Source organism: Leucoraja erinacea, chromosome 18, assembly GCF_028641065.1.
Source record: "Leucoraja erinacea ecotype New England chromosome 18, Leri_hhj_1, whole genome shotgun sequence".
NCBI classification, from domain to species: Eukaryota; Metazoa; Chordata; class Chondrichthyes; order Rajiformes; family Rajidae; genus Leucoraja; species Leucoraja erinaceus.
The window spans coordinates 39994654-40022353 of NC_073394.1; the positions used below are offsets into that span (position 1 = coordinate 39994654).

At 43.2% G+C, this 27700-nt stretch overlaps 1 protein-coding gene across 1 annotated transcript; it reads left to right on the forward strand.

Annotated features, from left to right (window-relative positions):
* Window positions 1-5009: 5009 nt before the first annotated feature.
* Window positions 5010-27203, forward strand: psma1 (proteasome 20S subunit alpha 1). The gene is made up of 10 exons (XM_055649888.1): window positions 5010-5121; window positions 8299-8343; window positions 11120-11221; window positions 12455-12558; window positions 16888-16976; window positions 17161-17231; window positions 20729-20858; window positions 20955-21034; window positions 25410-25514; window positions 26960-27203. Exons 1-10 carry the CDS (start codon window positions 5119-5121, stop codon window positions 27017-27019), a joined length of 789 nt encoding a protein of 262 aa, XP_055505863.1. The 5' UTR covers window positions 5010-5118; the 3' UTR covers window positions 27020-27203.
* The last annotated feature ends 497 nt before the right edge of the window (window positions 27204-27700 follow it).

Genomic DNA, 27700 nt, shown 5'->3' on the forward strand with positions numbered 1-27700 from the left:
ATTCAATTTCAGTTACAAAGTGCTGGGGCTCAGCGCGTCAGACAGCATCTCTGGATAACAAGGATAGGCTCCGTTTCGGGTCTGGACCCTTCTTCAGACTTTGTTGTAAAGCAGCATCTGCAGTTTCTTATTTCTACAATTTAAGTTACAGGCTGGATCAACTGTCATTTTAATTTCCTATTTGTACATTTCGTATTTCGAAACATGCAACGTGTCAGTGAGGTTATTCTGGATTTTGCGATTTCTTACGGTCTGGGCAGTCCTTCGAAGAAATAAAGTGGAAAATCCATGCACCAAACTAAAACGACCCCCACCAATGCGAACAAATACCAATGTGGCCACTGTACCGTGGGCACAAACCAGTTCGGAGTATTTTTAAAGATTGAACGTTTTCAAATATTCGGTACTGCTCTCCGGAAAATTTGGATCAGTTTGTTAATTTAGTATTAGTTTTATTCAGCTTAGAGATACAACGTGGAAACAGGCCTTTCGACTCGCCGAGTCCACGCCGACCACCGATCACCCGTTCACACCAGTTCTGTTTCCCCACTTTCTCATCCACTCCCTACACACATATTGCAAATTACAGAGGTTTGTTGACCTACATACCAATTTAAAAAAAAATAGTAACCTACAATAAATTGTTGATGCAAACATTCCATCTGTATTATTGCATCTTCGTCATACCGACTGGGAAATGTGTTTAAAGTTCACGCGATTTTCGGTGGTTAGTAATCTACGAAAGCTGTTGGGAAACTATCCCTTTGTGCCCAGTTTACCGTGATTTTGTGATAAACAGTGTTAAAAACGTTTTTTTCGCACGCATAGGCCTGACGTCTATTTGGTGATCCTCAGCTGCGAATACACGTTCACAATATCTTATGGTGAAAACAACTTATGTTTAAAATGTGAGCAATGAAATGGTCAGATTGGAAGACTGAAGGCAAAGTTAAACCGAGAGCTTCTCAGAAGCTTCGATGTAAACCAGCATCTGCAGTTCCTACTCAGCTTCTGAGAAGCGATTGTTTTTTTTAAAAGACGGGTGGAATAAAATCAGAGAAAGCAAGGACTTCCCTGTGGATCAGGCAGCGGCTGTGGAGTCCAAACATGGTCCCCGTGATCCGTCATCGGAATATTTGATTTTGTACAAAGTGGCTAAAAGGCGGATTGCTAACTGTGCCGTTAAGGGAGCAAAGTAAAAGAGATAGAGACACAAGAGTGTGCAGATGCCGGAATCGTGAGCACACAGAGTCAGGCAGCGTCTGTGGAGGGAATGGACAGACGATGTTTCGGGTCGGGTCCCTATTTCAGAAAGATGGAGAGATAGTTGGTGGCAGCGCAAATCGTTGCAGCATGGGCGGAGTTCATCACTAACGATTATACATTAATCGTTCTAAGTCGTAGACGCGTTTGGGAAGGAAGGAACAGGGTTCGAAGATCAGGAGTGTAAATGTTTGGTTAGATTTTGAAGAAGTTCAGGAGACAAGGGCAACTGAAAGTTTATCATTGAGTAATTGAGCTGTCGACAATGAATACAAAATATCGTGCTTTAATCAATCAAAAGAACTGTAAAATTTCAACCTGGAAATTCAAAATCGATGAAAGAAACTCCAAATGTACTCCTTCCAAGCAATATAGAGTGTACGTACCTAGCTTTCCACGATTTTTACCGTTTTATTCATGATAACGACGATCGACTCGCTTATAATTGGAAACCCACACGTATTAACAATAATCTGGAACGCTTTAATTCACAAAACATTGAAACGCCGTTTAAAAACTCAAAATAAACGAGGATTGTCACTCGACATGAATGTGTTTCAAACAGTAGGATTCAATCGATGTCAAATTTTCGATGAAATTGTGCACATGTGTAGAGTTATAGATTCTATTTATGTCCGGCTGATTTGGGAACCGATGTACTCCGGGCAATCATGTTGTGTAATTAATGGTATCTTACGTGAAACCACGAATAGTACGTTATCCGAAATTCACGTAAAATATGTGCCGACTTGGATGATCAAGTTAATCCCCAAGGTTTTAATTACAAGGGATGGTGTTGGTTGTCGATATCTACATTAAGCTCATTTCAAGAAATGTCACTATGGTCAACATCTTAAAAAACGCGAAGTTTGGATATCAAATTGATTTGCAAAATAACAAATGGTTTAATCTAGTGTGTTTTTTAAATTAAGTTTTGTGGGGTGGGAGAATATATCATTGCCACCCCCCCCCCCTCCCCCCACACACACACACACACACACCCCAACCCTCTCTCTCTCTTGGTCCCATTGCAACCTATATACTGCATTCGTATTTGGTACTATCTGGCGCCGCCCGGAGGACTACAAAGTTGTTCTGTTCAGAAGGTGGTGGTGTAGCAGAAGCGACTTTGCACAACTATTCTGTTGCGTATTCCCGCGCACGTTTAACTTGGTAACTTCTCTCAAAGTTCAACGGGTCAAGGTGCTTTCTTTTTATTGGCACCCGCTACGCGGCCAATACCTGCTTAACAAAAGCAGAGTTCTGTACTTAACTGGAAGATAGACACAAAAAGCTGGTGTAACTCAGCGGGCCAGACAGGACCTTTGGAGAAAAGGAATAGGTGGCGTTTTGTGTCGAGACCCTTCTTCAGAACTATTCTTTTTCTCCAGAGATGCTGGACCCACTGAGTTACTCCAGCTTTTTGTGTCTATCTTCGGTTTAAATCAACATCTACAGTTCCTTCCTACACATACGGTACCTGGGCCATACTTAATGTCCCAAAGCCTGGCGTCATCGTCATTATATTGTCTATCACCTCGCCTCACACTGTTGCATCTGACGTGAACACCTCAGCGTTTATGTCAGTGAGAAAGAATTCTTCATTAGTTCGTCACCCGATTTTTCTTTCAGGGTTGGGTAAATATTGCACAAGAAGGTATGAGATGCTCGTCATTGTCCAAATGCCACAGATTCAGATTTTTAATTATACTGGGATGTAATAAAATTCCTTTGTCACATTAAGTAAACGGTATACAAACGGTGATGATAAATAAAACAATAAATACTACGATGGGTGCAAAAGGGCAGAATAGTGCAAAATTGCGCTGCAATTTGAAGTTGCACCAAAAAATACTAAACAGAAAAGAATACTTGCACACTAGGGTTATGAATACTACAGAATAACCAAATGAGGAAGAGTTATGAGTAAGAGCGCATGGCAGCATCTCTCGGAAGGGGATGTCAAAGAGGTGGAAACAGGAACTGGTTTACAAAAAATGACACAACGTGCTGGAATAACTGGGTCGGGTAGCATCTCTGGAGAACATGGGTAGGTGATAATTTGGGTCAGGACCCTTCTTCAGACGGATCCATCTGATGAAGGGTCCCGACAAGGAACATAACCTAGCCATGTTTTTCAGGGATGCTGCCTGACCCGCTGTATTATTCCACTCCTTTATTGGTGATAAAGTGGTGAGTGGATCAGGAATTTGATAGACATGGGGAAGAAGCTGTTCTTAAATCTGCACATCTAAGCTTTCAGGCTTCTGCATCTTCTCCCAGAAGATCAAAGAGAGAAAAGGGAATGGCCAGGGTGACAGGCATCCTCGATGATACTTCCAGTCTTCCTGATGCCATGCACTGTGTAGATGGAGTGGATTGAAGGAAACGATGAGCCTGTGATGGACTGGGCTGTGTTCATCACTCTCTGCAAGTTAGGTGGTCAAGATCACAGCAGTTGCCATACCAGGTTGAAATGCATCCATCAGAATACTCTCTGTAGCCCAGGTTGTATAGCTGGACCAGGTGAGTCAGGGATGAGCTATGTTTCAGTGAAGCAAAGGGCACAGCAGTCCCTGATCTCATTTTCAAACAGCAGCATTACATTGAATTTATTTGTTCTCAAATAAGTAACCTTAGCTGAATATATGCCGGGGAAGTGGGGAGCTGATATTCCCATCATATCAGCTGCACTTGCTTCCCAACCCCCTAGCCTCCTCCCATTGCCATCTGCAATGCGTTCATAGTTTGTATTCAAATCTTTGCTAATAGCGTCGAGTCCAATAGAGATGGGTAGCTGTAGAGTCAAGGTGTATACTCCAAAAGCTGCATTCATTTTCATGCTATCAGTGAGCAATATTGTACTTCAGAAATTTGTAGTAGGTCTGTATTGTTAGGTCGTGCTGCAATAATGCAATATTCATGTTCCTAAGAAACATAGGATCATAAAATGTTATAAAACAATGTGCTATTATTTATATTACTGCTTGCTAAAAATACTAAAGGCTATGTGTTACACTGTTTAAGTGTATTATTGCACAAATCAATAGAAGTGACTACTTATCAATTTTAATGGCCACTTGCAAGTAGATGTATTCTTAAGAGCCAATAGCGTCGGATTACTGTGTGGACGTTACATGGAAACAAATGTTTCTACTTGAGACTGTTTTTTCATCCAAGACATTTTTATTTCTTATCAATTTCAAAAGCAACTCTTTAATGCCCCAATTATAATCAGTTGTTCACATACCCAACACAAGTCTCCTGAAAGGTAATTCAATTCCCATTTCTGCCATTAGAATATATTATCAAGTGGACAAGAGGAAAAGATTCAAGGGTATTTTTCAAACTTCCCTGAATAAACTCAATATTCGCACTCTCAGCAGGAATGGCATGGAACTCTGGGCAAGACAAAGGGCGGTGTCAAAGGTGGAAGGAAGGACCACACCATCACCCAGTGAATGACCCACCCAACAGGTCAGTGAGTTAGGTAGACAAAAATGCTGGAGAAACTCAGCGGGTGCAGCAGCATCTATGGAGCGAAGGAAATAGGTAACGTTTCGGGCCGAAACACTTCTTCAGGTCAGTGAGTTAAGCGTTTCTTGTTCGGTCCAACCCGGATCACCCGACATTAATTCTCCAGCCGGAATCACCCTGCATCTTCTACCCTGCAGGGCTGTGCAGTGCAGTGACCCTCTAGCCCGGCTCATCCTCCTGCCCAATGATTGACAGGATCTTTGCTCCAGCCCCGCTGGAGCCGATCGATGATGCAGTTCCATTCATCTCCCTGGCCGGCGCAGTCGGGTTAATCCATCGAGGAGACGGTCGCTCGGTGCGAGAGGAAGCGGCGGCGCGATGGTGAGGATCGGGGGGGTGATAGCGGGGAGGGAGCCGGTCACAACCCCGGGGCCGGGGCCAGCTCCAGCTCCAGGCCCGGTGTGGGGAGCAGGTCGCTCGTCCTCGTCCTCCCTCTCCATCGGCGCGCTGGGCCCGGCCCGGCCCGGCATTGTGCCGACTCACGCTGCGGGCCGCAGCCGGAGTTGGGCCTCGGGGCCGCCGCACTCGGGAGCCGGGCCTGGGGCCTGCACCGGCGGCCTTGATACAGCCACCCAGATTGGAAACAGGCCTTTCGGCCCAAACCGTCCACGTTGCCCCATCTACACCAGTCCCACATATCCCTCCAAACCGTTGCTATCCGTGTACCTGTCCCAAGTGTCTTTTAAATCCTTGTTAATTGTCTCCGTGCGGCGGGAAGTGGTTGTCCCTGGTGGATATTTTTTACTCATTTTACAATTTAAACTCAGCTAGCCGAGTCTGCCTTCATTTACAGTGCTGATTAACATCGTTTAATGTCGTGAGAAAATGTAACCTCGTTTTTTACTCAGGATGTGTTGCATCATGTGGCTAGTTGTGAAGTTTGTGTAACCTACCTACTACTGAAGTATCTGCTTCACCAGTTAATTTATTTCCAACCGTGATTTATGTTGTGGAAGAAACAAAGTGCTGGAGGAAATCAGCAAGTCTGGCAGCATCCCTGGAAGACATGGATAGGTGACATCCCCTATCCATGTCCTCAAAAGATGCTGCGTGACTGGCTGTGTTATTCCAGCACTCTTTTTGCTCAACATTCCAGCATCTGCGGATCCTTATGGTTTCTGGAGAAACAAAGAACTGTAGATATTGGCTTACCAAGAAAAGACCGTGCTGGAGTAACTCAGCGGATCAGGCAGCATCCCTGGATGCTGACACGTTTTGTGGCGGGACCTTTCTGAAATATCATCCATGTTCTCCAGAGATGCTGCCTGACCCACTGAATTACTCCAGCACTTTGTGCCTTTCCTTGTGATTCCATATAACCATATAACCATTACAGCACGGAAACAGGCCATCTCGGCCCTACAAGTCCGTGCCGAACAAAATTTTTTCCCCCTTAGTCCCACCTGCCTGCACTCATACCATAACCCTCCATTCCCTTCTCATCCATATGCCTATCCAATTTATTTTTAAATGATAACAATGAACCTGCCTCCACCACTTCCACTGGGAGCTCATTCCACACCGCTACCACTCTCTGCGTAAAGAAGTTCCCCCTCATATTACCCCTAAACTTCTGCCCCTTAATTCTGAAGTCATGTCCTCTTGTTTGAATCTTCCCTATTCTCAAAGGGAAAAGCTTGTCCACATCAACTCTGTCTATCCCTCTCATCATTTTAAAGACCTCTATCAGGTCCCCCCTTAACCTTCTGCGCTCCAGAGAATAAAGACCTAACTTATTCAACCTATCTCTGTAACTTAGTTGTTGAAACCCAGGCAACATTCTAGTAAATCTCCTCTGTACTCTCTCTATTTTGTTGACATCCTTCCTATAATTGGGCGACCAAAATTGTACACCATACTCCAGATTTGGTCTCACCAATGCCTTGTACAATTTTAACATTACATCCCAGCTTCTATACTCAATGCTCTGATTTATAAAGGCTAGCATACCAAAAGCTTTCTTTACCACCCTATCTATATGAGATTCCACCTTCAAGGAACTATGCACGGTTATACCCAGATCCCTCTGTCCTGTTGTGTTGTAGACCAAAGCAACTGCTAAGTTATGCATGGTATTCCAAAGGGATAAATTACATTTAACTAGAGTTTATACATTTTTGATTGTGGAACATTGTCCATTTTCAGCAAAAATATCTGCTCCTCATTGATAGATACATGGTAGATAATGAGTTTATCTGAAAATTGGACTTTTGACGATCAAATTTAAAGTAAGGATCATTTTGGTGTCCAACAACACTCTCTGAAGTCATGCCTTAAAGGTCCTCGAGGGCGAAGTGTAGCAGCCGTGGGGGGGAGGCGTGCAGTGTAAATGATCAGGGGAATTTAAAGTCTCTTTCTTCAATCATGTCTGAAAATTCCTCCCGAGTCTAAACCAGGAAGGGAAAAAAAATCAATGGTAATTTATCTGCTGAAAGTGAAAGTGGAATAAGCAGTAATGGAAGTAGAAAAAAAGTTGGTTCAATTCCATAAACATCGCACAATTAGGTTAGGAAGAATTCTTATAAAGGTAATCTTTCAATGCTGGTTGTTCAGCAGTAAATTAAAACGTTTTGCACTTTTTAGAAATTCACTTACACCAGCTCCACCTTTTCATTGCTGTTTAATGGGTAACCTTACTAGCCATTGTTGAACCTGTTGACTCAGTCCCAGCGTCATAAATCATGTAGAGGACCAAGGCAAATCATCATTCCAAATTCAGGTTTTGTATTCCCCTGTTTAATTATGCACATCCAAGGGATCAGTGGATATGCAGCAAAGGCAGGAACATGGTGCCAAAGTCGATGATCAGCCATGGTTATGTTGAATGGTGCAGAAGGCCTGAAGGGTTGGGAAAGCTCATCCCTGCTACACCTTGTGTGTCGATGCTTTATGGTGAAAACCTTGTTAGATGTGCCATTATTAACACCAATCATGCTCCCATCTGCACTTACATTTACATCTTATCTTCCTTTGCAAGGCTAATTGGCTGTTCAGTGTAGATCCATAGTTAGAGTTTATCCTGAATGAACTAACGTGAAGTGGAATCATCCGCTGGATCCTTTACCGTTTTTCTTCAGAATTATGTTAGCCCTCAGCTTGCATTTACTTCAAAAAGAGAGTTAAAGATTGCAACCTACCATCAGCACTGCAGATTTTGGTAAATCCAACCATGGATTGGGCTGTATGTCAATGAATACACTTCCTTTCAGAATCTGATTGCATTTTCACACATTTTACTTTCATTAATGGGATAAAGAAAACTCAGATAGTGTCCCACATTCAGATTCCAGACTTGTTATCTGTCTTTCAGCTGTAAGCATTTGTAATACCATTAGAATATGATTATTGTCAAATGTAAACTGGAAACTTTCAATATATGTTCAGAATGTTAATGATCAAGAAAATATCCTTAAATAGGTGATAATTACACAATAGATATTAATTTGTTCTTTATTGCAATTCTTGCATACAATTCTAACATATGCTTTTTAATTACAGTTCCGTAACCAGTATGATAACGATGTCACTGTTTGGAGCCCACAGGTAAGAAAAGTTGCCTTTCGGGCTGTGTTCTATTTCATCACTTTTTATCACAAATTCTAATTGTCATAAATACACATAAAATGATAAATTGTTCACTGTTCCATTGTGATGTACCGAAGAAGACTTGCTTTTGTCCCTGGCATTATGCCGAAGGGTTTGTAGTAGATAAAGGGGCAAAGTTTAAAGGAGATGTGCAGGGCAAGTTTTTAATACAAAAAGTGATGGGTGCCTGGTTGAAGTAGAATACACCAGGGGCGCCGAATGATTGGCAGCCCCGCCAACAGACTCTGTTTTTTCATCTTTTTAAAACATTTTTAGTGCGTGTTAAAAGTCTGTGTAAATGTTCTTCGGTTTGATTTATGTGGGGGTCGGTAGAGGAGGTCAGGGGGAGATGCGATTATTTTCCATGTTGCATGTCCGGCCGATCCGCGGCCTACCATCGATGGAGCTAGAGGCCTCCTCGGACTGACTTTGGGCCCCACCGCAAGGCGTAGACTTAACATCGGAGCCAATCCCTTGCCTGGGATCGCTCCAACTGTGGCCTGCGGACTTACCATCAAGGCCTCGCAGTCTTGGGATAGGCTAGTCGGGAAACTCCATCGACGCAGATGCTCGATCAACCCCGACGCGGGGTCCATTCGCCGGCGCGGGGGAGTCAAGATCATCCCGTCAACGGAGGGCTCGCGGCCCCCAAGCATAGAGCATAGAAGGGAAGAGATTTGAATTTTTTTTCGCCTTCCATCACAGTGAGGAGTGTGGAGGAGTTACTGTGGTGGATGTTTATGTTAAAATGTATTTTGTGTGTTCCGTTGCTTTTTATAGTATGACTGACCTGGCAAATGAAATTCCTCGTATGTTGCAAAACATACTTGGCTAATAAAGTATTACTAGACCAAGTGGGACCCGTTGGGTCCCTGTCAAAACAGGAGGCCTGGTCCTCCAATGCAATATACCGCCACTCACCTGTTTCCCCAATGCAACCCGTCCCCCCAACGCAATATTGCACCACTCACGCACAGCCCCCAACTGCGCAGGCACGGCTCATTTCCCCTCATCCCCAGCACTCCCTCCCCCTCCTCCCTTCCTCTTCTTTCCCCTCTCCTCCTCCCCTCCCCATCCCTCTTCTTTCCCCTACCCTCAGTCACTCCCTCCATAACTCCTACCCCCCTCCTATCCCTCTATCCCCCACTCCTCAAGCTGGAAGAGCACAAGATCAGAGTTTTAGTTATGTATAGATATAGATAGATTGTGATTGTCTTTTAGAGGCTTTTGGATAGGCATATGGCTCTGTAGGGAATGGAGGGATATAGATCATGTACAGGCATAAGTGTTTAACTTAGTATCATGTTCAGCACAGACATTGTGGGCCTTGGACTGTTCCTGTGCTGGACCGTTCTATGTTCTAATAGATGCTTGATAACATAGACTTTGCAAGATAGGCAAGATGGATCAGATTTATTTAATAGAATCATAAGCATAGAATCATGCAGTGTGGAAACAGGTCCAACTTGTCCACACCGACCAACATGCCCCACCTAATCAGTAATTATTTGAAGAAATATTAGAGAGGGTTTGTATTTTTTTAATATCATGTTCAATATGTATTTAAGTAATTATACTAAATCTGCAACACAGAAAATCTTCTTGGCCCTGCCATCTGTTGAGTTATTTGCTCCATGCCAACCTCTTTTAAATTGACAATAGGCGGCATGGTGGCACAGCAGTAGAGTTACTGCCTTACAGTGCCACAGACCCAGGTTCGATCCTGACTGCAGGTACTGTCTGCACTGAGTTTGTACATTCTCCCTGTGACCGTGTGTTTTTTCCGGGTGGTCCGGTGTCCCCTCGCATCTCAAAGACATACAGGTTTGTAGGTTAATTGGTTTTGATTTGTAAATTGTTCCAAATGGGTTGGATAGTTCTAGTGTACGGGGATCGCTGCATCTCTAATACTAAAAAACAATAAATATTTCTGTTCCTTGTGACCATGTGTGTTTTAAATGTTTCCTTCAAACACTTTTATTTGCTTTTGGGATGTGAATGTGGAGGGATTGCAACATTATTATTTCCCCTGAAGGGTGGGAGGGGAGGGTGGCTCAGAAGTTCAATTTGGCTTTTAGCTGCAGTGGAGCTCAAGCATTAATCATAGATGATGAAATTATATTCGTGGAAGTAAACGGCTTTTGTAACCTGGAGGATACGGGGTTGAAAACTCTGCTTGGAATCATCTATGATGCTGTGATTGTGTTCACCCTAATGGCAATAGTCAGGGATGGGGCTATCATTGACTATGAATTTGTGTTATGAGCTAAAGTCATTAGCTTCATGTTCATTGTGGGGAATTGTGATTCACCTGGAAATGCAGACATAGAGAGGTTGAGGTAGAGTAAGGTGGCCTCAGCTGGTGTCATGCATTTGGATGGACTTGACTAGGGCCATGAAGATGTAAAATGAGACTGGGCCAACAATCATCCTGTGGTTACCCAGCAGAAACAATGCAGTATCAGTGCGATTGGATGCACCAGAAAGTATAAGACTGCCATGAGGCCTTGTGATAAGCAACTAAATGAAGCATTTTATATGTGGAGTTGTAGAGTGCCTCCAAGGATTTAGAATGTGATGTAGCGTACCTAGAAATAAGATTATTTATTTTATTTCAACGTGCTCAAGTTGAGATTGGAGAATTCTAAAGCTGATGGCAGTAGTGTTTCAGAATATTGAAAACCAATGATAGTGTAAACTTGTTACTCAAGCTCATAACATTTTGTTCTTTCAGGGGCGTATACATCAGATTGAATATGCAATGGAGGCAGTGAAACAAGGCTCGGCCACCGTGGGGCTCAAATCCAAAACGCATGCAGTTCTCGTAGCTTTGAAGGTAAAATTGTGGACAGCGTAATGGTTTTGAGTAGTCTTCCTGCTCGCTTATGCCATTTTTTTAAACTTCCTAAATAATTCCACTCTGTTTCAAACTATTCCTTGAAACCTCAAAAATTCAGAAGTGAGAAAATGGTTTAGCACCAACGATCATGATTGGCATTGACTGTCAAGTGAATCAAAGTTTTACCTAAAATATAAAAGCGACAGTTGTCAATCTTGTAAATTTAAAGGACAGAAGTACATCATCGGCAAGTGTTTCTGATCAACATGAAGATCTGCTCACCAGATTTTGTGTAACCCTGTCCACAACCACATCAATGCACTGTGCTTTCAGGCCATGGCTTGTTTTTTATTAAAACCAGTGATCTACTCCCAAATGTAAAAATGATCAACTTACATATGTGAATAAAATAAATATAATGCTGAACCCTTGGTAGGATCATGATACTTTAATAATGTAATAAGGAATAAAATGTTCTTTATTCTCTCAATTTCCACTTTCCCAGTTACCCCCCCACCCACCTCTTCCCATCGTTTGATGGTTACAATGCATTATGAACAGCTTGTTTCAAGCGTGTGTTCTGAACGTATGAACCTGGGAGGAGTGTGTCAAGCCGGCACTTTTCCAGCAGAGATCACTGGAGAGGAATCCAAACTGAAGACCTGATGAACATTACCATTCTTGCCCGAGAGATACAAACAAGTTTAAAATTCAAACCATCACATGGGTTAAGGACCCTATTTAGACCTTTGATCAGTGAAACCGAGTGCGTCATGGAGTGCATTTGTCCTTCAATTCTTATTTTTAATCTCTTGACTAGAAGGATGGAATTTGGGGGATTTTAGGTGATTTTTAGGGTGTGGTCCATTCGTGATTCTTCTCTTATTAGATCATTGGCGTTAAACTAATCAGCATTTGTAATGAAATTCCTGTACATGGACAAAACCATATTCCTCAGAGGAGCTGCTAACTTTAAAAAGTGGGAGGATGATCAGATTTCATAATAACAGCTATACAACAGTATAATAATAATAATTCTGGATTCTCTGGGAGGGAAAGGAACTTTTTCATGTTCCAAGAATTTTTGGATTTGTTACGGTCTGATTCCATAGTTCTCTGCATCATTTCTTGCTAACCACCAGTGTTTCTCAAATCTCACCAACCATTTCTCTTTCCTTTTATCATATAACTCTGCATGAAATTACCTTGCAATCACCATTTGCTTTGCAGAGAGCTCAGTCAGAACTGGCTGCTCACCAAAAGAAGGTGCTCCATGTTGACAATCATATTGGCATCTCCATTGCTGGTCTCACAGCTGATGCTCGGCTACTGTGGTGAGTGTTTGTAGTTTGTTGAGTTGCAATCATTATTTTGTCATGATGTTAAAAGATAAAATAAATGTTAAAATACGATTTGTCGCTCTTCCTGAAATGGGACGCAAAGCAATTATTTCAAGTTCCATGATCAAAATAAACTAGATTTAAAAATGAATCAAAAAAATGCTGTAAACTCTGCCAGGGAGCTACTGTAGAAAATGAAACCAATAACATTTCAGGTGGAAGACCCTCCAATATAGCATGCAATTAAATTATGGACATTAAAAGTGGAACAATCTATCTATCCTATATATTAAAACTGTGTTTGTGGGTGTATTGTGAATGTGGAGGGATTGCAACATTATTATTTCCCCTGAAGGGTGGGAGGGGAGGGTGGCTCAGAAGTTCAATTTGGCTTTTAGCTGCAGTGGAGCTCAAGCATTAATCATAGATGATGAAATTATATTCGTGGAAGTAAACGGCCTTTGTAACCTGGAGGATACGGGGTTGAAAACTCTGCTTGGAATCATCTATGATGCTGTGATTGTGTTCATCCTAATGGCAATAGTCAGGGATGGGGCTATCATTGACTATGAATTTGTGTTATGAGCTAAAGTCATTAGCTTCATGTTCATTGTGGGGAATTGTGATTCACCTGGAAATGCAGACATAGAGAGGTTGAGGTAGAGTAAGGTGGCCTCAGCTGGTGTCATGCATTTGGATGGAGTTGACTAGGGCCATGTAGATGTAAAATGAGACTGGGCCAACAATCATCCTGTGGTTACCCAGCAGAAACAATGCAGTATCAGTGCGATTGGATGCACCAGAAAGTATAAGACTGCCATGAGGCCTTGTGATAAGCAACTAAATGAAGCATTTTATATGTGGAGTTGTAGAGTGCCTCCAAGGATTTAGAATGTGACGTAGTGTACCTAGAAATAAGATTATTCATTTTATTTCAACGTGCTCAAGTTGAGATTGGAGAATTCTAAAGCTGATGGCAGTAGTGTTTCAGAATATTGAAAACCAATGATAGTGTAAACTTGTTACTCAAGCTCACAACATTTTGTTCTTTCAGGGGCGTATACATCAAATTGAATATGCAATGGAGGCAGTGAAACAAGGCTCGGCCACCGTGGGGCTCAAATCCAAAACGCATGCAGTTCTCGTAGCTTTGAAGGTAAAATTGTGGACAGCGTAATGGTTTTGAGTAGTCTTCCTGCTCGCTTATGCCATTTTTTTAAACTTCCTAAATAATTCCACTCTGTTTCAAACTATTCCTTGAAACCTCAAAAATTCAGAAGTGAGAAAATGGTTTAGCATCAATGATCATGATTGGCATTGATTGTCAAGTGAATCAAAGTTTTAACTAAAATATAAAAGCGACAGTTGTTAATCTTGTAAATTTAAAGGACAGAAGTACAGCATCGGACAAGTGTTTCTGATCAACATGAAGATCTGCTCACCAGATTTTGTGTAACCCTGTCCACAACCACATGGCTTGTTTTTTTTTATTAAAACCAGTGATCTACTCCCAATGTAAAAATGATCAACTTACATATGTGAATGTGAATAAAATAAATATAATGCTGAACCCTTGGTAGGATCATGATACTTTAATAATGTAATAAGGAATAAAATGTTCTTTATTCTCTCAATTTCCACTTTCCCAGTTACCCCCCCACCCACCTCTTCCCATCGTTTGATGGTTACAATGCATTATGAACAGCTTGTTTCAAGCGTGTGTTCTGAACGTATGAACCTGGGAGGAGTGTGTCAAGCCGGCACTTTTCCAGCAGAGATCACTGGAGAGGAATCCAAACTGAAGACCTGATGAACATTACCATTCTTGCCCGAGAGATACAAACAAGTTTAAAATTCAAACCATTACAATGGTTAAGGACCCTATTTAGACCTTTGATCAGTGAAACCGAGTGCATCATGGAGTGCATTTGTCCTTCAATTCTTATTTTTAATCTCTTGACTAGAAGGATGGAATTTGGGGGATTTTAGGTGATTTTTAGGGTGTGGTCCATTCGTGATTCTTCTCTTATTAGATCATTGGCGTTAAACTAATCGGCATTTGTAATGAAATTCCTGTACATGGACAAAACCATATTCCTCAGAGGAGCTGCTAACTTTAAAAAGTGGGAGGATGATCAGATTTCATAATAACAGCTATACAATAACAGTATAATAATAATAATTCTGGATTCTCTGGGAGGGAAAGGAACTTTTTCATGTTCCAAGAATTTTTGGATTTGTTACGATCTGATTCCATAGTTCTCTGCATAATTTCTTGTTAACCACCAGTGTTTCTCAAATGTCACCAACCATTTCTCTTTCCTTTTATCATATAACTCTGCATGAAATTACCTTGCAATCACCATTTGCTTTGCAGAGAGCTCAGTCAGAACTGGCTGCTCACCAAAAGAAGGTGCTCCATGTTGACAATCATATTGGCATCTCCATTGCTGGTCTCACAGCTGATGCTCGGCTACTGTGGTGAGTGTTTGTAGTTTGTTGAGTTGCAATCATTATTTTGTCATGATGTTAAAAGATAAAATAAATGTTAAAATACGATTTGTCGCTCTTCCTGAAATGGGACGCAAAGCAATTATTTCAAGTTCCATGATCAAAATAAACTAGATTTAAAAATGAATCAAAAAAATGCTGTAAACTCTGCCAGGGAGCTACTGTAGAAAATGAAACCAATAACATTTCAGGTGGAAGACCCTCCAATAGAGCATGCAATTAAATTATGGACATTAAAAGTGGAACAATCTATCTATCCATATATTAAAACTGTGTTTGTGGGTGTATGTGATTTGGCCTTTGACTCCTTGCTACGCCAAAACAACACCGAAAAACTCCGAGATTTTTTCCATTTCGTTAGCGATTTCACTTTTACATTCACTCATCTCAACATTTGGCCATTTTTATGTACACGTTTTTTAATAAAATCCCCCACACACTCACTCATTTTAACATCTAAACGGGACTCACAAGCTGCTGACGTCACAATCCAACATGTCGACCAATCCAGGCACACCTGCCTCCAGTATGCCTCCAAGTACGCTCGCACCACGGCTCCCGCTGCTGGACTCCAGCCCGCCCGCCAGCCCGTCCCCCACTTCACCCTCTCCCCCATCCTCTCCTTTCTCTCCCCCAATTCACCCCCACTCCGCCCTCTTCCCCCATTCTCCCCCTCCATCTCCCTCTCTCCTCTCTCTCCTCTCCTCCTCCCCCTTCTCTCCCTCTTCCCCTCTCTCTTGCACCACTCCCCGCTACCCCCTCTCCCCCTCACTCCCCACTCTTCCTCTCTCCTCTCCCCCCGCCCCCCTCCCCCACCTCTCTCTCTCTCTCCCCCTCCCTCTCTCTCCCCCCCTCCCTTCCCCCCTACCCCCTCTCTCCCCTTCCCCTTATCCTCTTTCTCCACCTCTAACATCCTCTCCCCCCCCTACCCCTCTCCTCCCCCTCCCTTCCTGCCCTCCCCGCTCTCCTCCCCCTCCCTCCCCAATCTCTCCCCTTTCCTCCTCCCCCTCACCCCTCCCTCCCCTCTTCTCTCCCTACCCCCCGTCCTCCTCTCCCCCCGCCTGTGTGTTTGGGGCGTGGTTAGTGTGAGTGTGATGCCGCAGCTCCCCCCCCCGCCCCAAATGTGTGTTGGGGAAACAGACCCAACGGGTCTGCACTTGGTTTAGTATATTTATATATTACTAAAACTCTCATCTTGTTTGTTTGTATGCGTGTATGTGATATCCCAAAACCCAGCTAAAACGGTACACGATAGCGCTATAATTTCTGGCCCACCTTATTCACCATTGCCTTGAGATATAAATGAAACAAGTTTTGTTTGGATTTATGTAATATTTTACGTTATTGACACTTTAAACTTTACAAAAAACACTTTTACACTTGCCCTGCCCATCAGCCAAGTTACAATGATGTCACAATGGGATCTCAAATCTCATTTACATTAAAAAAATTGCAATTTTCAAAAAAGCTTTGTTGTAATCAAATTCTTCCATTTTCATTAATAGCTAACATTGTGTTTAGGTTATTTTAAAGAACTGACGAGATTTTTCATTGGTGGGGGGGGTGGGTGGGATGGGGCAAAGGATCTTTGCTGACTTGCTTTGGACAGTGGCAAAAAGTGGCGATTCACCAGAGTGAAATTGAGAATTGAGCATGTGGGAGATGAGAGGATAAAGAATGTAAAACAGTCCAGTCACTGCATGTCTGCCTTTCAAACAATTGCAAATTGCTGTTTTTACCAGTGCTTCTTCTTTGTTTATTTCTTCATCTGTATTTGTAAAATGTAATATTTTTATCCTTCATTTACTGCAGCAACTTCATGCGCCAGGAATGTTTGGATTCCAGGTTTGTGTTTGACAGACCACTGCCAGTGTCCCGTCTTGTGAGCCTAATTGGAAGCAGTATCCTTGAAATAAAATCAAGCCTTTTCCATCCATTTAATCTGTTTAAACATACTTTTCTTTGTTACATCAATAGCTGGATTTAAGTGCTGTTGAACTGTAAAGAAACTGTTAATGCAAGTTGAAATCAGTGTCTCTGAATTAATGTGAAATACATTGTCTGAGCAATTCTTTAACTATTCAGAAACTCAAATTCCAACCCAGCGATATGGACGGAGACCTTATGGTGTGGGATTGCTCATTGCTGGTTATGATGTAAGTGATAGTGATTACTATCCTCCTCGTAATTGAACAACAGTATATATGTGAAGCAATTTGATTGATTTTGGTTCTGAGTGAGACGTGATCATGTTGCTGAGTGAAAGAGATGTTTTTATTTAAAACTAGACTAAGTGGGACCCGTTGGGTGCCTGTCACACGGGAGGCCTGGTCCCCCAACGCAGTATTCCACCACTCACCCATAGCCCCAAATTGCGCAGGCGCGGCTCAATTCCCCATATCCGCCAGCACTCCCTCCCCTCCTCTTCACCCTCCCCCTTCTTTCCCCTCTTCACCCTCCCCTCCTTCATCCCTCCCTCACCTCTCCATACCTCTCCTTTCCCCTACCCGCAGTCACTCCCTCCATAACCCCTCACCCCTCCCTAACCCCCTCCTTTCCCTCTATCCACCCACCTCCCCCACTCCTCACCTCCCGCTATCCCTCCTCACCTCCCCCACTGCCCTCTTCACCTTCCCCATTTCCGTCTCCCTCCCTGCCCCCTCCTCTCCCTCAATCCCCCCACTCTCCTTCCTCACCTCCCCAGGACCTCGAGGATGTCGCTCCTTTCCCTCCTTGCGTGCCCGGAGGAGCAGCAGCCGTCGGCCGCAGAGCCAGGCTCAGCACCCAGGCCCCGGATCATCGGCGCGGCCTCTCCCCGCCCCTGGGATGCCTAGGCGCCCGTCTCCAACCTAGGCAGCTTTTTAGGTTGCCAAATGACAGTTTAGGTGGTCATTTAAGACGGCTTGCATGATGCGTGCGATAATGTGCTCGGACGAAGTGCGTAGTTGCCAGTCCGTATTATGCTCAATGAAGCATTCACATATTTCTGCTTCAAATAAAGTCACAAACTAAACACATTCACCAATCAAGACATGATATATACCACAATGACATGCAACAAAATTATAATACAGAATCTCAACTCTTTTTACACGTTGCAATGAATGCAATTTCTATTATTTCTTACCACTTCCAAACAAAAATGTGGTTGGATTATTCAGCGTATGATCAACCTCGGTGAGACCAAGTGCAGGCTTGGCGATCGCTTCGCACAACACCTTCACTCAGTTCGCAATAACCAACCTGATCTCCCGGTGGCTCAGCACTTCAACTCTCCCTCCCTTTCCGAATCTGACCTTTCTGACCTGGGCCTCCTCCATGGCCAGAGTGAGGCCCACCGCAAATTGGAGGAGCAGCACCTCATATTTCGCTTTGGTAGTTTACACTCCAGCGGTATGAACTTTGGCTTCTCCAATTTCAGGTAGCCCAAATGATGGCGATCTGAATTCTGGCAAGGGCCCAACTGCGCAGGCGCAGCTGAGGACCTATTGGGTGCCCTTTGTGACACCAGTAAAGACGTGCAAGGGCACTCTCCCCCAACTGCGCATGCACGGGTGGGGGCGCTGTTTGAAATTGATTTTTTAAAAACGTCAATAAATTTTAAAATATACCATCAATCTGCACAAAATTTGTTTCATTTACAGCATAGGACGATGGTGAATTAGGTGGGGGAACATATGTGGCGCTATTGTGTACCGTTTTTGTGCAAATAGAGATGCAACGCAAACCTGCAAACAAACAAGATGAGAATTTTAGTAATATACTAGACCAAGTGGGACCCGTTGGGTCCCATCCTCTCAACGAGCAGTTGTGGGGGGACGGGCGGCCTGCAGCGTCACACACACACACACTAACCAACCACACATACACACACACACCATCCCCCATACACACACACTAACCACCCCCATTGATATTATATTAATATTATTCATTCACTCCTTTTACCCCATGCCCCGCTCTATCCACTCGCGCATAGCCCCCAACTCGCAGGCGCGGCTAGAGAGGGAGGGGGTTAGAGAGAAAAGGACGCAGAGGCACAGAGAGGGACGCAGAGGCAGTGGAGCTTGCTGCCTTTTGGCGCTGGGGTTTCCGGTTTGCGGCGTCCATTGAGCGGGCAGCCCTGCTGCGAGCAGGCGGCCCTGGGCGATATGACTCGCAGCGCGTGAACACAATGTTCAGCCATTGTGAATTCATCACGTCATCAGCCAAAGTCAGCGGTTTCATTTTCTAAGTTATTTGAGATTTTTGATTAATAACTTGAGAAATAATGCATTCATTTTTCAGATGAGACAATTTCTGAATCCACGGGATAAAACTCGACAGGAATTATCGTTACACAAAGCAGAAGAGATTCGCCGCGCGCGCACACACACATCACACTGGAGGGATGTAGTTGTCGTTGAGCGGCCTGGACTCTGGTCCACGAAATTGCGGAGCAGAATTTTCCTTGCCGCCCCTGGGGGATGCGGAGGTGACTGCGGGTCTGGCTCCGGGGAGGCACCTGTCTCCGGGGTGAAGCACCTGCGCCGCGACTGCCCTTGTGGGCCTGGCGTCTTTCACACACACACTAACCACACCCCTTGATATTATATTAATATTATTAAATTGGCTCATGTTTTGGGGTCTATTTGTGTGTAATGTATGGCTGCAGAAACCCCAGGGGTCCAAATGACAATTAAATAGACTATTGACCTAACCACACCCCCTATCCACTGACGCATCCCCACCCATCCACTGACGCAACTCGCAGGCGCGTCTAGAGAGGAAGGGAGGGGGATAGAGGGAGAGGGCAAAGACAGAGGGGCAGAGAAAGAGGGAGGGGTGGGTTGGGGGGGATGGAGAGGGGGAGAGGAGAAGAGGGGGGGAGTATGGAAGGGGGAGGAGGTGGCAGAGACAGAGAGAGGGGCAGAGAGAGTGGGCTCAGAGAAAGAGGGAGGGGGAGAGAGAGTGAGAGGGCGGCGCAGACACTGAACGGGTGGGGCTGACTGCGGGCGGGCCTCGGGACCTCGCGGGATCTCGGAAGCCCAACCAAATTACTGCGTGTTCAGCGGCTTCAATCCAGAGCCCGGGGGGGCGGGCGGCTGGGCTGCGGACGGCCGGTCGAGTGCGATTCGACTGCAAGAGGGAGGCGACAACACGACTGCGAGTTCGGGGGGTGGGGGGGGTTACGTAACTCGCAGCGTGTGGAAAACAGTGCCCAGCAGGATGCGCGTTGAAAACTGCAACAGTCCGCGAGGAGCAGAGCCATTGTGACATCATCAGCTCATTAACTTTAAAAAAACATTTCAGATTTGTGAACAAATTTAATAAATAGCTCAAGAAATAATGAATCAAATTTTCAGATAAGGTGATTTTTTAGATCATGGCGTAAATCTCTATAGGAATATGTAAAAATGTCACCGTTAGCGCGTTGTGTTTTCGAGGAGATGTGAATCGCAGACAGACAGCACACAAATAAATACACACACACACACACATAAATACACACACAAATACTCATCCAAAATCAGAATTGTAATAGTTATAAGATAGATAAATATATATGGATGTTGTCATGTGTGGGAACCAGCTGAAATTGTCACGGTACTTTCAGAAAGTTCCTGCTTTATTAACTTGTTTGATTGAACAAACTTTTACTTTTTGCTTCAAGGAAATCGGCCCTCACATTTTCCAGACATGCCCGTCTGCTAACTACTTTGATTGTAAGGCCATGTCAATTGGTGCTCGTTCACAGTCTGCTCGAACCTACCTAGAGAGAAACATGGAAGCATTCCAGGAGTGTAAGTGTGGGGGGAAAACAATCATTGTTATTTCCTTCTGAGGCGTTTGTGTTTTTATTCACCACTGTCCTTTCTTCTCCCTCACATACTAACCAGGTAACTTGAACGAATTGGTTAAACACGGTCTGCAAGCCTTGAGGGAAACACTCCCTGCGGATCAGAATCTTGCTACAAAGGTATTAATTTTATTTATTGCAACATGCTATAATAGAGTGCCTTGCAATTCCACATTGGTATACAAAGAGCTTTGATTTATGTTCCACTGAAAGCACTGGAGTGGAACGCCAAGGTCAAAATAAAACAATGAAAGACTTGACTTTCATACACTTTTATTCACTTTGAGCAACAGGCATGTGCAGAGCGCTGATTATTGTTTCTCTCTTGCCGTGGGGAAACAACACCTTGTAACGTGCTTTGTTTTGATCATCTGCAAAAACCTTTTCAAAGAAAGGAATGACTTTATCAGCAACGCCTTTTCTCCTGAGATGTTGCCTGTCAAAGTGTTCATGACAATATTAAATCTGTCCTTGATAGTAACATGGATTTCTTTCTGCAGTTTTTAGTTGAACATGATTGTTTTATATCAGTGACACAGCTAGCGTCCTGGTGCCATTGCATCAACCTGGAGCTCAATGCTCTTAAGACAGTGGAATTGATTGCAGATTTTTGGAGAGCTCCCCTCCCCTCACTCACCATCAACAACACCACAGTCACATCTGTGGAGTCATTTACAGTGCCCTCCATAATGTTTAGGACAAAGACCCATCATTTATTTAATTGCCTCTGTACTCCATAATTTGAGATTTGTAATAGAAAAAAATCAAGTGGTTAAAGTGCACATTGTCAGATTTTAATGAAGGCAATTTTTATACATTTTGGTTTCACCTGGTAGAAATTACAGTTGTGTTTATACATAGCCCCCCCCCCCCATGTTTGGGACACAGCAATGTCATGTAAATGAAAGTAATCATGTTTAGTATTTTGTTGCATATCCTTTGTATGCAATGACTGCTTGAAGTTTGCGATTCATGGACATCACCAGTTGCTGGGCATCTTCTCTGCCAGGCCTGTATTGCAGCCATCTTTAGCTTATGCTCGTTTTGGGGGCTAGTCCCCTTCGGTTTTCTCATCAGCATTTAAAAGGCATGCTCAATTGGGTTCAGATCGGGTGATTGACTTGGCCACTCAAGAATTGACCATTTTTTAGCTTTGAAAAACTCCTTTGTTGCTTTAGCAGTATGTTTGGGATCATTAATGACGAATGACAAGGCAACACAGTGGTCACAATCCAAAATCATCCCCGTTCCCAAATTTGGGAGCCTGAACAAGACTGACAACTAACTATCTTGGCATCAGCCTGACGTGTCTTGGCCAAGGTCTACAACCGCTTGATTCTCAACTGGATTAGGGCTGCTATCGACCCGAATCTATGTTACAATCAGAACGGTATCAGAGAGAAGAGGAACACGGTCACACAGATCCTTGCCCTCCGAAGAATCATTGAGGATGTGAAGAATAACTACCTGCCGGCTGTCCTAACCTTCATAGACTTCCAGAAGGTGTTTGACTCAATTTATCAATGCAAAATGATGAGGATTTTGAAGGCTTACGGTATCCCTCCTCATCTCCTGAGTGCCATTGATGATATGCACTTGGGCACCACGGCCAAGATTGTCACCCCGGATGGCGAGGTCAAAGTGTTCGAGATCCTCGCGGGTGTCTGACAGGGAGACACGCTGGCACCCTTTCTCTTCGTCATTGTCCTTAATCATGTCATGAGGCAGGCACTCGGCTTTACAATCACCCCGAGGCGTTTGAGAAGAATCGGGCCAGTCAACTTGTCAGACCTTGACTTCGCTGATGACATCGTCCTGCTGTCAGACTAGATTATGGAGGCACAGGAGCTGTTCGGCAGGGTGGAGACGGAGTGCGGGAAAGTGGGCCTCCACAATACCAAGAAGACGGAGTACATGGCGTTCAACGTTGGTGACCATGAGCCTCTCAAGACCAGTGGTGGTGCATCTCTCAAGAAAGTGGAGGACTTCAAGTACCTGGGAGCGAGGATGCAGAGCTCGGAGAATGACATCAAGATCCGGAAACTCACATGAAAAAACCCTCAATAACATGGGGAAAATATGGACGTCTCGGATGTCTAAGGGTCTCAAACTGAGATTCTTCCATGCAACTGTAGAGACCATATTATTGTACGGGTGTGAGGCATGGACACTCACTCGAGCACTGTCCAAGTCTCTTGATGGTACCTACATCCGAATGCTCAGAAAAGTTCAAAATGTCAGTTGGAGGGACCACATCACCGACGCCCAGCTCCATGGGGAGATTCCACCTCTGACCAAGAAGATCAGGTGGAGAAAGATGAGGCTCGCTGGTCACTGCCACCGCCCCCAGAAATGCCCACAAACAAGGTTGTGCTGTGAGAACCCACCATGGAAGACGTGACACGGGACGGCTGATCAAGACGAGGCTGAAGACATTGATGGAAGACGCATGTGTAGAGACGAAAGAGGAGTTTGCCAGCTGCATGGAGGACAGAGATGTGTGGTGCGTCCGTCACCGTGCCCGTCAGAAACCAGCACCACTGCGTCGCTAATGTTTTCAACTATTTAATAAATAATAATAAACGGGATCATTGTCTTGCTGTAGAATAAACCACCGGCCAATGAGTTTTGAGGCATTTGTTTGAATTTGAGTAGATTGGTTGTGTCTATACACTTCAGAATTCATTATGTTACTACCATCAGCAGTTGTATCATCAATGAAGATAAGTGACCCAGTACCTTCCGCAGCCATACATGCCCAGGCCATAACACCCCCACCACCGTGTTTCACAGATGAGGTGGTATGCTTTGGATCTTGGGCAGTTCCTTCTCTCCTCCATACTTTGCTCTTGCCATCACTCTGATATAAGTTAATCTTTGTCTCATCTGTCCACAAGACCTTTTTCCAGAACTGTGGTTGCTCTTTTAAGTACTTCTTGGCAAACTGTAACCTGGCCATCCTGTTTTTGTGGCTAACCAGTGGTTTGCATCTTGCAGTATAGCTTTTCTATTTCTGTTCAGGAAGACTTCTGCGGACAGTGATCATTGACAAATCCACAACTGACTCATGAAGAGTGTTTCTGATCTGTCGGATAGGTGTTTGGAGATATTTCTTTATTATAGAGAGAATTCTTGTCATCAGCTGTGGAGGTCCTCCTTGGCCTGCAGTCCCTTTGCGATTAGTTAGCTCATCAGTGCTCTCTTTCTTCTTAATGATGTTCGATACAGTTGATTTTGGTAAGCCTTGGGTTTGGCTGATTTCTCTGACAGTTTTATTCTTGTTTCTCTGACTCATAATAGCTTTTTTGACTTTCATTGGCACAACTTTGGTCCTCATGTTGATTAACAGCAATAAAAGTTTCCAACGGTGATGTAAAGACTGGAGGAAAGACTAGGTGCTGAGAGATCTTTTATATCTGCATTAAGGAGGCATTTAAACACACCTGAGCAATTACAAACACCTGTGAAGCCATGTGTCCCAAACATTATGGTGCCCTGAAATGGGGGGGACTATGCATATTTGCAGCTGTAATTTCTACATGATGAAACCAAAATACCCTTTAATACAATCTGACAATGTGCACTTTAACCACATGTGATTTTTTTTCTATTACAAATCTCAAATTGTGTAGTACAGAGGCAAATAAATAAATGATGGGATTTTGTCCCAAACATTATGGAGGGCACTGTAAGTTCCTTGGAACCATCATCTCCAGGGACCCAGTCACCATCGACTCCACAGTCAAAAAGTCCCAACAGAGGATGTGCGGCAGCTGAGAAAACACAATCTGCCACAGGCAATGATGGTCCAGTTTTATACTGCCATCATAGAGTCTGTCCTCGCCTTCTCCATCATGGTCTGATTTGTCTCAGCCACCAAACACGACATCTGGAGCCTGCAGCGCATCATTCGATCAGCAGAGAAGGTTGTTGGCTGCAACCTTCCCCCCCCCCCCATTGACGAACAATACACTGCAAGGGCCAGGAAGTGAGCGGGTAAGTTCATCTCTGAGCCCTCTCACCCTGGCCACAAACTCTTTGAAGTACTTCCCTCTGGGAGGCGACTCCGGACTGTCAAAGCCGCCTCAGCCAGACATAAAAACAGCTTTTTTTCCACGAGCAGTAACTACTCAACAGCCAAAAGTCTGTAGCCTCCTTTTGCACTGTATTTTCTTTTATTTTTCATGTTTGAATGACAATATTTTATTTGTAATTGTCCACTATATATCGTGTTGTTATCCTTGGGAGCAAAGCACCAAGGCAAATTCCTAGTATGTAACCATACTTGGCTAATAAAATGTATTCAATTCATTTTATCACAAGTCCGCAACTAACTTTTTGCTCTAAAGCATGTCAAATATTTATAGGTGCTAATTTATTAACACTGAATTGAATAGTAAAACTCTGCAATTTTCATTTGGTGTTGGATTTTGCTCAATATGATTGTTAAAGTCGTGCTGCATAACCTAAATATTGAAAATGTATTTTCCTTCAGAATGTCTCCATTGGAATTGTGGGTAAAGACATTAATTTCACAATTTATGATGATGAAGATGTTGCACCATTTTTGGAAGGTTTAGAAGAAAGACCTCAGAGAAAGGTAAGCACAGAAAATGATGGCAGTGATATACACTACAAACTAATTTATAACCATCCATTAAACTATTTTGCTTGGCAGTACTGTCATTGGTAGGACTGTCTTTGGTCAGTCAGTGCCAGATGACTGCACAAACCTGCTTCCTTCACAAACTTCAACACAGATTAGTTTTACACCTTTTGCAACTTCCCAACATTTTTAAATCAAAAGGTTTTCAATTTTATAATGATTTAAAAAGTTTGTTGGTTAGAGTTTTGCACAAACCAAATATTTTGCTGGAGGTTTTTTTGGCTAATATAACTGCATATGATTTTAGACTTTAGGAGAGATTTTTAGGCTTTAGGAGAGCTCCCCCTCCCCTCACCACACTCACCATCAGTCACATATGTGGAGTCTTTTATGTTCCTGATAACCATCATCTCCAAGGACCTTAAATGAGGGGCTACCATCGACTCCACAGTCAAATTGGCACAACAGAGGATGTACTTCCTGCGGCAGCTGAGGAAACACAATCTGCCGCAGGCAATGATGGTCCAATTCTATACTGCCATCATAGAGTCTGCCCTCACCTTCTCCAACATGGTCTGGTTTGGCTCAGCCACCAAGCATGACATCCGGAGGCTGCAGCGAATCGTCTCATCAGCTGAGAAGGTTATTGGCTGCAACCTTCCCTCGATTGATGAACTGTACACTGCAAGGGCCAGGAAGCGAGCGGGCAAGATTATCTCTGACCCCTCTCACCCTTGCCACAAACTCTTTAAATCGCTTCCCTCTGGAAGGCGACTCCGGACTGTCTAAGCTGCCACAACCAGACATAAAAACAGTTTTTTACCACGAGTAGTAGCTCTACTCAATAACCAAAAATCTGTAGCCTCTTTGTGCTACATGTTTAATCAATAATGTTTTATTATTAATGATTAATGTTTTATGAGTCTTTCCTAACTGTCACTGTATGTCATGTTGTCACTTGCGGGCGGAGCAGCAAGGCAAATTTCTTGTATGGGAATACTTAGCCAATAAACTTATTCATTCATTCATCCATATCATCACAGAACATGTGTTAGTTTCAGGACTATTTTGTGTTCAATTATATGGCCTACAGAATATTCTTGAAATGGATAAAAAATTCTTGGTCCTATCATTGAAGCCAGTCTTCAGACATCAACAGTGTGTCACATATTGTCACCTCAAACATATTTGAACTTTCCATAAGTGATGAACTCCAGGTCTATGTTATGTTGGCGTGTAACTTTTTATTCCAAAGTGATCATTTTCACTCTAATATTTAGTTCTGAATTTGATCATTACTGACATGAACTATGCAAGGTGTAAATGTTTTTAAAATATTTAATTTTGCAGTCTGACTTTAAATGTTATTTTCTACTGATCAAATGTATAATTTCACGTTTGCTTTTTAATTTTACTAATATTTTTTAAATGTTTTATAGGTAGCTACATCTGAAGATGCCCCTTCTACTGAAAAAGCAGAAGAACCAATGGAACATTAATTTACTGATCTATATTGGTCGCTGAAATTATATTTGCAGCGCTGAAAAGGCATTGCTCTTGAGAAACTTATATTTCAATAAAATGGAGATAAGCAATACTGTAATTGTTTTTTTTCCTATGAAGATTTTGTTACCTATCAATGTAAACCATCTGTAAAACCAATAAACTCACAAATTATCAAAAGTTGCAAGTTGATTATTTGGGACAGTATCTGATGTTTGATTGCACAATTAATGCCATTGAGGTTGCCTTTTATTTATTTCCAAGACCTCAAGTATGCCTGAGAATTGAGCAGTTCTAATAGCAAGAATGCTTAATGATAATTCAGTTGAACAATGCACTTTTTTGAGTTAGCTGATTTCAAGTAGGATAGGAATAATGTTGGCAGAATTGACTCTTGTGTTCCAAGGTCATGTCAGAATGCATTGCTGTTTAATCCTTGACAATCAGTCGTTGTGCCAAGATGAAAGTTGTATCTTTGGACAAAATACCACGTTTGGTCTACTGTTGAACAACACTGAACACATTATTATCTGTGCCATTGTTCTGACCAACTTTGTTCTGGAGCTAACAAAATCAAATTTATGACCACCTCTATTTTGCCCCACAGCAGCTCTGTATTGCATCCAACTCTTTAAACCTGAAGTAGCTTATTATAATCACTTTCTATGGAATTGCTT

Excerpts from the sequence above, each read along its gene's own strand:
- psma1 (XM_055649888.1), top strand. Across the intron at positions 8,344-11,119 it reads TCACTGTTTGGAGCCCACAG|GGGCGTATACATCAGATTGA; the intron begins GTAAGAAAAGTT and ends TTGTTCTTTCAG. Across the intron at positions 25,515-26,959 it reads AAGAAAGACCTCAGAGAAAG|GTAGCTACATCTGAAGATGC; the intron begins GTAAGCACAGAA and ends AATGTTTTATAG.